This window comes from Astyanax mexicanus, chromosome 1 (assembly GCF_023375975.1).
Source record: "Astyanax mexicanus isolate ESR-SI-001 chromosome 1, AstMex3_surface, whole genome shotgun sequence".
Taxonomy (NCBI): domain Eukaryota; kingdom Metazoa; phylum Chordata; class Actinopteri; order Characiformes; family Acestrorhamphidae; genus Astyanax; species Astyanax mexicanus.
Window position 1 is genome coordinate 57,470,230 of NC_064408.1, and position 12,266 is coordinate 57,482,495.

Genomic DNA, 12,266 nt, shown 5'->3' on the forward strand with positions numbered 1-12,266 from the left:
ATTTAACACCGGTCAACTCGTGTTTACCTTTAATTTCCAGTAAATTACATTTAATTCCTAGTGTCTTAATGTTTAGAGACCATGCTGACCTCATCCTTCAACCCACCACTTTACCCAAAACCAGTTTTTTTGTTTGCTTCTGCACAAACTGCAGCCAGCTTGTGCACCTCCATGTTGGCATCTAAATAAATAGGTTACATGAGTCATTAGGAATCTTGTGGTATAGTGTACCATGTAGTGTGTTCTCTATATTAGATTCTATACAAACTTGGAAACAGTTGTGTAGTGTAATATGTCCAGTCTGTTTAAAGTCATGGATGTATCCAAACCTTTTTGAGACATTCACACCCAGAGACATCCACCAGAGGTCCAATGTTATTAAACCTCGACAGTATTACTGAATTTCACTACTTTAAGTTTATATGATTATCTGAAAATTTTGTGTAAGCATGTTTGACCAACATTGGGCTTTAGTTCTAGTCTTCTGTCTTTTTTCTGCTCCCAGTAAAGTATGTAAATGCTTCTCTGTTCATTAAGTTATGGCAGGTGGTCTGTTGAGCAGCACAGCTAGTGAGTTGTGAATGCTGCTTATGAAAGAAAGCTGTTTAATGCCTGGGCAAGAGGAAGGAGGGTTGAGAAAAAGAACGGAAGTGCCATGTTGAACAAATATATAAATAGTGAAGAAACTGTTCAGCCAGACTGCAAAGCTAATAATGAATGAGAGCCAGTCTTGCTAGTAAGCGCGATGTCTAATTTTCATTCATTCAAGCAACGTTTATATTAAAAATGGTAATTTAATCCAGCTATTGAGTTTTTAAAGCCATTCAGAGCTAGCTCGAAAATATTTGCTTTGGCAGGCGTATCAGAGAAACATGTATGTGCTGTCGTAGAACACAGGTGTCTTGTTGGAAGAGACTTTTCAATCTTCAGAAACATCTGTCAAATGTACCAAACAGGAAGGATGAGTGGAGTCAATGAATCCCAGCTGTATTGGCATAAAAGAATGAACCCACAGTCATCTGTATGGGCATTCAGGAGCTAATAATTTCAGCAATGCACTTTCCCTCTTCGTGAATCTGTTGCCCAACACTGTTGTAATAATGTGCTGCTTCATTTTGTGAGAAAGTCTGTGCAAAACTAATTGGTTATTTTTCTTTTCTCTCCAGCACACGACGGTGCTCCCTTTCATCATAATTGAGATGAGAACGACGCATCATCAATATCCCAGCAGGTTGTGTGGACTGTTGGCTGTGTGCAGCTTTGCAGTTGGATATGTTCTATGGTAATTGCCTTTGCTCACTATCACTGTACCCTAATGTCTAATCAACACCCTGATGCTGCTGTGATCAGTGGTAGTTTGTGCTGGTGTGTGTGCAGTGCAGTAGCATGGACCAGAGTTATTGATATCAATGTTTTTCACCAGAGGCAGTGCACTAATATTTTTTTACTTCTTAAGATGTTTTCAGAATGAACATGTTCCAAGACTACTCTAGATAATACACATAGGGTCTAACTTACACATGCAATGTTCATTGCTATCTTACACCCTGCTAACAATCTTATTTTAATGCCTGCATTATTTAAATAGCAACAATGCTTGTGAATTTATCTACAATGATGGGCGTAGTGGTATGGAAATGAGGTGTGTCCAGGTAAATTTCTGGTGTATTGCTATCTTGGGCAAGGAAAACACAGGTACGCCACTGACTGAATACAACCTAGACAGATGACAACACTCAGACATTCTTAGCGTCTGTTATGTATACACCACAAACCTCCAGATTTTTCCTGCAATTTTGAAAAATTACACATTTACACAGTCCTCTTCCTGCTAACTATATTCTGTGCCTCTTCACACCTGTCCTCTCTAGGATCCCAGCCTAGGTGAGGTTCTGCTTCTTTTTCATTTTTTATTAACTTTGATTAGGTGAATGTTCCCTGATTGCGGTTTGACGAAAATCCGAGTAGGAATGCACATCCCACATGGACTAAATAAATTTTCCATAGCATGTCCCACAAGGTACAGGAAATTTCATATTTAACATATTAGTCTACATTTTAGTTGCTTTAACATCTCTCTGTGTGTAAGAACATCTTCAGAGAAACAATAAGAGCAGTGTGTAAAGGGCTGAGGTGGGACTGGTAGACACATTGACACTCCACTGACTGCTTTCACAGCCTTTCATGCGGCGGTTTGGACAGACACAGGATCAGAAGCAGTAACAGACAGACCGTGGGTGAAAGCAGGACATTTTAACAGACTCCCTTTCCTCTTTCTGTCTCCCTCAGGATGTGTTGGGTGCATAATGTCACGGGGGTCTGGGTGTATCCACTGCTGGAGCACATTGGGCCCATGGCCAGAGCTCTCTTCTTCATCTCCCTCACAGGACTCATCAGCCTCTACTACATACTAGGAGAGATCCTCAACAGCTACATCTGGGACTCCTCAAGGAGTAAGTTTGTATAGATTTTAAAATATGTCTCTAAAATATTCATATGGAGTTTAGATATCATTTTTCATATATTTGTCATGTTTTTCTTGGTTCAAGTTCAAATTTTGTGTTTTTCATAGTCCGTCTCACGTTGTGATTCATTGATATCAAGAAAAACAGCAGTGAACAGTGGGCTAAACAATATAACAAAATAAAATAATATAATAATGCTTTTTTTCCTATTTTTTACTTTGGAAATAAAAAACACCAAACAAATCAAAAGTGTTGTTTTTAGATTTAATTTTATAGTTTTAGGTTGTATGGTTTTTATGTGGCAGTATACACAATTCTAATGTCAAAAAATAAGGGGGAAATATAAATTAATGTAAATAAAAAAGCATTAACTTGTTTAAAACTTGGTAAATGGTAAAATGCCTCACTTCCAACGTTTGTTATGTGTTCTATGTTTTGTTGTTAACACAATATCTGTCTACAAGATTTGCAAATAATTGTTTTTTGTCATTAGGCCCAGTTGTTTTTTTAAGCTACACATGCATAGATTCTCTCTGTCTCACCCACACACACCAGGAGCAAAGATTCTACTCATTCTGACTTCCAGGCTGCTATATATGCCCCTATATTCTCCCTGTGCTCCCTCACATTCACTGCTCCCCCATTAGCATCATTACAGCTTAGCAGTGTGGAGCAGAAGGGATTGTTGTGGGCGTCCAGTCGCCACAGGCAGTGTGGTACTGACGGGTGAGGAGAGTGATAACAGCTCACAGAGAGACGCCTTCTCTGTCTCCCACCTCATTGACACTGACCCACAAATCACTGAGTGTGCTTCAAGCATACACACACACACACACACACACTCTAAAATAATTCTTGCCCACTCCTGTGTATTTAATGCACATCGCCTGTGTATTACATTACCTGTGTATTTCATTGCATTGCATTTCTCAGCTCATGATTAGACTGACTTAATTAGGCCGTGGCATTCATGAATTTAGTCAGTAAAGAAAATTTACCCCATAATTTTACAACACAGATTTGCAATAGTATTTAAGTCTGGGGACTGAGATGATCATTTTAGAATGTTGTACCTGTTCCTCTGCATGTATGACTTAGTAGATTTAGAGTAGCTGAACGATACACAGTGACTCCGTCTGCAGTAAGATGATGATGTAGTTGTTTGGACCTGATCTTTGGGTTGATTATGACTGTTCTCACCATCCTTCTCCTCTGATTATCTGAGATTTTTCTTATTCTGCCACTTCAGGTCTTTAACTAGAACTGTTGTCTGTGGTCTTCCATTTGCTCACTCTGTTCCTCATAGTGGAAACTGACAGCTAAAATCTTTGAGAGCTTTTTATATTTTTCCTCTAAACTATTATGTTGATCAATCTTTGTTTTATGGTTATTTAAGAGTTGTGTTTTAAGGCTCCCATGTTGCCATTCTTCAGAAAAAATGCAAAGAGGAGAAATACTTGCAGTTGGCACCTTAACCATTTCAATGAGCCTACCAAACATTGCTAAAGGTATTCAAATCAATAAAACACAAGGGTGTCTGAATGTATACACCTGCACACTTATTGCACACTTTCTGTAAATCCTACTTCTCAAATATCTCAAATATCACTATGTTATTCTGCTACAGTTAGGCCCATAGACTATGTATAGCTGGACAGAGCATGGTCTCTCAAAAGTGAAGCCACCACAGGTCGGGCGCCCCCTGCTGTCCGGTTTCAGAAAGCTGTGTAACCCCACCCATCCCCATAGGTTTCAATGGCAAAACAGACAACTTTCCATCACGTTTTTTTCCAATATACTGTAATTCTACCTCAATTATTTAAATGCAACAGCTAGTGTAACCTCTGCTTATATTGTTAAATTTTTATATCCCCACATAATTCGTTTTAAACATCTTATTCAGTTTTATTAAAAAAGGTGTGGTTATTGTAAAAGGGCTGGTTATGGGCGGGACCAATAACAGACCGGCAGCTCCGCTCCGCTCCGCTCTGCAGCCTGTGACCGCGAGGCAGCCCTCAGGGGCGGGGTTATTTAAATGAGTAGGAGCTCTCCACAGCCTTTCTCCCTCCTCTGGTCTCTACTGCGCAGACTCGGATATCAGGATCGCCAACATGGCGGAAGATTTTGGCTTCATTGAATGAATGGGAACGGAGACACAACGTCCATCTTTTTTACAGTCTCTGGTTAGGCCCATAAATATTTGGACAGTGACACATCTTCATGATTTGGGCTGTGCATGGGCTGGATTTGAAATGAATCAAATTATATATTTTTGTGTAGTGTAAGACGTTCAGGTTAAATTCTATATATAAAATATGCTATGAAGCGTTTAGGAATTAACAACAATTTTTCAACAAAGCTTCCTCATATCAGGGGCTCAGAAGTAACTGAACAAATTAACTTTATCATAAATAAAATGTTCATTTTTAATACTTTGTCGAGAATCCTTTGCAGGCGTTGACTGCCTGAAGTCTGGAACATTGGGTTTCGTCCTTTATGATGCTTTATAATGTTCAGTTGTTTCTGGTTTGTGGGTCCTGCTACCTTTAAATTTGTCTTAAGTGAGTGAAATGCTGCTTAATTGGGTTCAGATCTGCTGATTGACTCGGCCACTGCAGAATATTCCACTTCTGTACCTTAAAAATCTCCTGGTTTGTTTTCACAGTATGTTTTGCATTATTGTTCAATCAACATAACTGCATTTGGTTGAATTTGAGCGCAGAAAGTAAATCCCTGTAAACTTCAAAATTCATCCTTCTGTTTCTGTCTTCTGTCACATCAATAAAATACAACGGTGACCAAGTGGCATTGGAAGCCATGCACATCCATACCACCACCATGTTTTACAGACAATGTGGAGAGCTTTGTGTTGAGCTTTTCAAAACCTTCTCCATACTTTCTTCTTCCCATCATTCTAATACAGGCTGATCTTAGTTTTACCTGTCCAAAGAACTCCAGCACTGGACTGGCTTCTTTAGATCTTTTTTTGGAAAAGTCTAATCTGGTAAACCCTCTGTATTTGCTCTAATGAACTCTTCCCTTTATGGTAGACTGAGACACTGGTACACCTACATCCTACAGTGTTCTTTACTTGGGAGGATGTTGTGAAGGGTTTTTTGTCACCATGGAAAGGATTCTGTTATCATTCAATTCTTTGATTTGGCTACTCCTTATATTTCCGCTATCTCTCTGATTGATTTCTTAATTTTTTCAGGCTAATGATGGTCTGATTTATTTTTATTGAGATCTCCTTTATCACTTCCAAAATGAATGCCACACCTGAAATCCTCTCGAGACCTTTTACCTGCTTAACTGATGATGGATTAATGAGGAAACAACTCCTGCAGCCTATAAAATAGCTTTTGAGGGTTTTTTTCTGATTACTTTTGAGCCCCTGAAATCAGGGGGCTTTGTGGAAAAATGGTTCATAGGATATTTTTGTTCAACCCCTTTAATTAAACCAGAAAGTCTACACTTTATTTACATAAGATGTATTACATATTACAAATGTACCCCACACTGTCTAGCTGGTATATATATATATATATGTATATATGTATATATGTGTATACTATGTTAAATAACAAAAGTTAGAACTGCGGAGAGCAAAGTTTCAGTAAACTATTATTAAAAATGTATTGTGTGGAAATGTTAGCCTGCCAGCTATATTAGCACTGGCACAACCTGTACAAAACTATTAGACCAATTATTAGTGTTAACATTTAGCAATTGTTGTTATATAGATGATTGAACATGTTTGCTTTTTTCAAGCTAAACATGTCAATAGTGCAACACAGTGCAAAAAATAATCTGCTTTAATCTATGTTGTCTGCAGGTATGATCGATGCTAACAAGGATAAAGCTGACTGAGTCCTCCACCACTGAGGTGTGGTCATCTTTGGAATACTCTCCTGATGTCATCACCTCTTCATTAGGACTCAGTGCAGTGGAGCAGTGGATCTGACTCAGGAATGGTGATCAGTAATCAGCATACCAGAAAACTGTTACTGAACTTAGCCTGATATATTTCTTCTCTTTTTAATTAAGCTCTTAAGACATTACTCTTCACAGCTATATTCCCCTAGGATCGGAAAGCACAGACCTTTTAGACTTTTGACTTAAGTTATTGCAGGGACTCTGCTTTTTCCAGAATACCTCAATATGTATGCCACAGTATTAAACCGAATTTCTGTATTTAAACATGTTTAAGGCCAGTACTGTAATCATATTTTGAGTTTTAATTTTATATTTCATGTGTCTTATCAGGAGGGATTGAACAATACCCCATGTTCACTCAAAAAAGCATACAGTAACTGATAATGAGCACAACAGTATGCCTAAAGTCAGTGTAGCTGCAGGTGAATAAGTAAACAATGCTGATGTGTTGTGAGGATGTTGAGTATAAAATAAGAACTTAAAGGAGCAATAAGTGGCATTTTTCTTTTTATGTTAAACATGATTGGTTTGCTGTCTTTTAAATGGCAGGTCCTCTCACATATCTGGAAAAACTGGAAGTAACCTGCATGCACAGCCTGACTGTAAATAAGCAAGCCATTTTCCTGGTGCATGGACTGCTATGAGAATTTACTTCTCTTCACCATGTAACGCTCTGTGCGTGCTACCCACAAGTATTGTCATTTAATTTAATGATGTGTCTTATGGTACTGTTTCTTCATTAGGTTTCCAGGAACAGTTAATACAAGTTCTGAAGAAGTATCCTCATATACTCCCTTACTTTATTCTCCAAAGAGGTCTTTAGCAAATGCACAACCATGAGTTTCTGTGTGCTGTTTTTTATTTATTAATAAAAAAATAATAATGTTCTGACGGATAATGTTCTAATGGATTGTCGATAGTAAGAATGAACATTTCCAGACGCCATAAAAGTGTTCGCGGACATCAGTGTAAATTCAAAACTCCAACAATTCCTTTTCCTTGCCCTCTCCTTCACCAGTACTCACACTCCCACATCCCCAGAGCTCACTGGGAAAAAGGAAGGGCAGGCTTTCAGTTAAGAAGAAAAAATGCTGACTGTATGATTTAATGTTTGTCCCATATTTTTTCTGGCCCTTTTCTTTACAGACACAGCCTCTGCCCAAAAAACTATTTCTTTTGTATTGTGCTGGACATCCTCTAAATGAGAAACACATATTCCAGAAGGAGAAGGACTTAGCTCAGCAAGAAATAACAATTACTTTATGATGGACACTTAGGAAAAGGCTGGCCCTTGCCAGCCTATATTTACAACCACAAACCTAAATGTACCTCAAACTATTGCATAAGTGTGAAGTGATATCAATACTTAGTAGAGCCACTATTCACTGCAATTACAACTGTAAGTGCTTTGGGGTTTGTCTCTACCAGCTTTACATATCTAGAGACTGAGATTTTTGCTCTTGCTTCTTAAAAAAACATCTCAAGCTCAGTCAGGTTGGATGGAGAGCATCTGTGAACAGCAGTTTTAATGTCTTGCTACCGGAGGTCCGTAGCATTTAGGTCAGGACATTGACTGGGCTGTTCTAACACATGAATATTTTTTTATCTAAATCATTCCACTGTAGCTCTGGCTGCATGTTTAGAGTCATTGTCTTGAATCTCCTTCCCAGTCTCAAGCCGCTGCCACCACCATGTTTCACAGTAGGGATGGTGTGTTCAGGGTGATGTGCAGTGTTACTTTTTAGCCACAGAAAGCACTTTGTATTTAGGCCAAAAAGTTCAACATTGGCCTCATCTGACCACAGAACCTTCTATCACATGTTTGGATGTACAAACAGAACTTCTTATGTCTTTCTTTTCTTCTTGCCACTCTTCCATAAAGGCCAGATGTGTGGAGTGCACGACTTATAGTTCCTGTCGACACCTGAGCTGTGGATTTCTGCAGCTCCTCCAGAGTGACAGTGGGCCTTTTGCCTGCTTCTCTGAACAGTGTTCTCCTTGATCGATCTGTCAGTTTGGGTGAATGGACATGTCTTTGTATGTTTGCAGTTGTAGAATACATTTTTTTCATTTTTGGATGATGGATTGAACAGTGCTCTTTGGAATGCCGAAAGCTTGGGATATGTTTTTATAACACGGCTTTAAACATCTCCACAACTTTATCTCTGACCTGTCTGGTGAATTTCTTGGTCTTCATGATGCTGTTTGTTCACTAGTGTTCTCTGACACACCACTGAGGTCAATACACAACAGCTGTATTTATACTGAGACTAAATTACACACAACTGCACCCTATTAACTTATTCAGTGACTTCTGAAGGCAATTGACTGCACTGGATTTTTATGTAGGGAGTTTAAAGTAAAGGGGGCTGAATATTGTTTATTTTATAAACATTTTAAAAACAATGTATCATTTTCATTTCACTTCACAATTGTGTTTGTGTTGGGTTATCACTTAAAATCTCTATAAATACATTTAAGTTTGTGGTTGTAAGGTGACAAAATGTGAAAAAGTTAAAGGGGTATGAATACTTTTGTAAGCCACTGTAGGCTAGTACTGGGTTGGACCCCCTTTTGCCTTCAGAACTGCCTTAATCCTTTGTGGATTAAAGAAACATTCCTGCACATCTATGATGTAAATCTCCGGTTCCACCACATCCCAAAACTGCTCTGCTGGATTAAGATCTGGTGACTGTGGAGAACATTTGAGTACAGTACAGAACTCATCATCGTGTTCAAGAAACCAGTCTGAGATTGCGCTTTATGACATGGAGCATTATCCTGCATGAAGTAGCATCAGAAGATGAGTAACTGTGGTCATAAAGGGATGGACATGCTCAGCAAGAATACAGTTGGTACTAATTGGCCCAAAGTGTTCCAGGAAATTATCCCCCAGACCATTGCAGCACCACCACCACCCTGAACCGTTAATACAAGGCAGGATAAATCCATGCTTTCATGTTGTTGACGCCAAATCCTGACCCAACATGAAAAACTATGACCCCTTACTGTTGCTGTGTCAATTAGGTTATTGTATGGCATAAATCTCTATGAATCCACACTGCCAAGACCACATCTTACCCTTCAGATTAGGCAAAATTGTGAGCAAAACTGCTTGATGGTGACAAAATCCCTGTTTTTGGTATGAGGACACCCTCTGCTCTTTGCCTTTTTGGGTAATACTTTAGAATCCCTTTCCTCTGCACTACAACCACTGTCTTCAATAAAAACCTCAAGATATTTGATGAAGCAATCCATTGGGCCCTGGTGGGAGACTTTTTTTACACTTAACTTACTCCACCATGGGCTTGTTGACCATTCTCCTCTGCGTACACACCCTTAAAAATGCATGATTGATCAACAGCTCAGCTATAAAGTAGTAGACTGTGCTCATTTGCAAAAGAGAGTTGAAGCAGCTAGCACATATTAATGCCTGTATTTATGTATTACTACAGAGTTTTAAACTTCCTCAGAACACACTGGATTCGAGTAGTGGAATCTGTTGTCTGGAGTGGCCATTTACACATTATTACCTTTCAGTCTGAAGGATAAATCTGGATTTCATGAATGATAGTTAAACCTCCCAACTGTGCCCCCTTGGTTCCAATAAAAAGCTAGTTAACACAAATATTTAAGACAATTATATGTTTCAAACTTTGTGGTGACAGTTTGGGATTGGCTGTTTCCTGTTCTGGTATGTCTGTGCCTCATGCGCAAAGCAATGTCTATAAAGACACTGTTTAAAAAGAGTGATGTGGAGGAACACTGACAGAGCTCTGAGATAAACCCAAATCAACACCTTTGGGATAAACTGGACTGTCAGTTGTTAGCCAGGCCTTCTCATCAGAAACACTCTTTTAACAAAATGGATACAAAATATATATACAAAAACACATGCAATACATTTTTATATAAGTGATACATCTGAAAATTGGAGTAAATTAATGTAAACATCTGGTAAACATTGGAATCTATTAAACAACTAGGGTTGCCTGCTTATAAACTGATGTGTGTTTTGCCCTAAACCCAGATAGTTAACTTCCTTGAATAAAAATATAGAAGCAAAGGGACCCCATATTACTGACCAATATATAGTTCCATTTAGAGTTGTAGGTAAATACATTTTTTCATCTGTATGCTTAAGTCTAAATCCATAAATCTGAACCCTTTTTTAATGTTTAAAAAACATTTTAATGAAAGGCAGTTTTTGTGAAAGTACGCAATACTAGCATAAAGTGGGACATGACAGTAGCGCATCATTTTTAAGCATAAATTAGTAATTTAACATCTGTTCAAGAGAAGAAAATGTGGTTTGGCTGTTAAAATGAGGTGGTAACATTTTACGCGGGACGTTCCAAATACGTCCCAAAAACTGTCAAAATCTTCTTCTTACATTTTATCGCCCTTCTTCATACCTCTGATCACGTCAGTTTCATCTTCAAATAAGCAGTCTAAAAACAGACACAAAGCTCGGGTTTTGGCTGCCAGCTTTAATGACACTAACAGAGGGAACAGCCCAGTGTAGATTTGCATTGTGAATAGAAACTGAGGAATAGGTCCAAAGGCAGTATTTCTGACTGGTGTGAGTATTAGACCAACTGTGGATTTCTAGACGTTTTTATGTATGTTTTCAGGTGTGTGTGTGTGTGTATAGCATGTGCTACAGTGTGCACTCTTCATCAGCATGTTGACTGCAGAACCACACTTCATAGTCTTCTTGTTAACACTGCCGCTGCCTCATGCAGAGGTGACAAATTGAACACAGGCTGCAGGATTATTCTGCATGCATTAGCATAGTAATCATTAAAATCAAGCACCTCAGAGGGAGATAACTGTTCTAAGCACACATTTAGCGACATGGAAGACTTGCAGGATGTATTTACAGCAGGACTGGGTGTGGTTATTGAAATATCTAATGAAATCTAAACTAAGGACATGGAACACTCAAGTAACCTGCTTGAGTCCACTGCAAATCCTTGTGCACATATCTGAATATTTTGTTAAATATTTGAACACACTTCACTGGGCTGTGTTCGTTGACAATATTGCAGAATCCCTTCATTACAACTAATAAAAATGTATATAAATATTTATGTAAATAAAACTTTACTCCAATAAGTGTAACAAGACAAAACTGACAAAACTAACCTTTATAATAAGCCATTATAACTGTTTATGTACTGAAATGCACAGTTACTCAGTCAAGAAGTATCAGACCACGTAAAGTCACAAAGGACTGCAGTGTTGAGGAGTGTAGTGAGAAAGGTGTCCAATGCTCAGCTGAGACCCATTTCATATTAATACATATATCTTTACAATGAAATATCATAAAAGCACATGTAGGTGTATTGCATAAGCATCCTAATACTTTTGGCAACAGAGTATGTAAAGCTTGATTCTGTTATTAGAACTGTTAAATACACAATGTTAAATTATATAAACCACAAGAAAGCAGTGGTTTAAAAATATTTCAGTTTTGTGTGAAGGCTTTATTTTAAACAGGGGCTGTCTCGCATGGAGCTGGAACAGCGTGGGTGGCTTTGGTTTGTTTTATGGCATGTTCTTTCTCTACACTGACTCATTTCTGGGCACGGTACCTGCAAGCTGCTGGATCAGCCATGGGGCAAACGCGCCCACATGTTTATTAGTTTGGACATACGCAAAGGAGTTCATTGTCTCATGCTATTAATTAATTTCCATGCTACTATGTCACTTTAAGGTTCAGTATATTTTGCTATAGTTGGCTGGAATTTGCTCTAGTAAAGATAATGTGTTCAGATAACTGTGAATACTTGGTGGCAGGGGTCTATCAAATACAAAAAAAAAAATAGTGTGCAGTTGCCTAATCTAAAGGACAGTTGTGTT

At 38.4% G+C, this 12,266-nt stretch overlaps 1 protein-coding gene across 2 annotated transcripts in view; it reads left to right on the plus strand.

Annotated features, from left to right (window-relative positions):
• Nucleotides 1-8,552, plus strand: part of aig1 (androgen-induced 1 (H. sapiens)) — a 46,287-nt gene extending 37,735 nt beyond the window's left edge. For both annotated transcript variants that reach the window (XM_007245466.4, XM_007245465.4), the window contains 3 exons: nucleotides 1,167-1,282; nucleotides 2,290-2,453; nucleotides 6,301-8,552. In XM_007245466.4, the coding sequence (XP_007245528.1) occupies nucleotides 1,167-1,282; nucleotides 2,290-2,453; nucleotides 6,301-6,335 (315 nt within the window). In that variant the 3' untranslated portion in view covers nucleotides 6,336-8,552. The remainder of the gene's footprint in view (nucleotides 1-1,166; nucleotides 1,283-2,289; nucleotides 2,454-6,300) is intronic.
• Nucleotides 8,553-12,266: the final 3,714 nt, after the last annotated feature.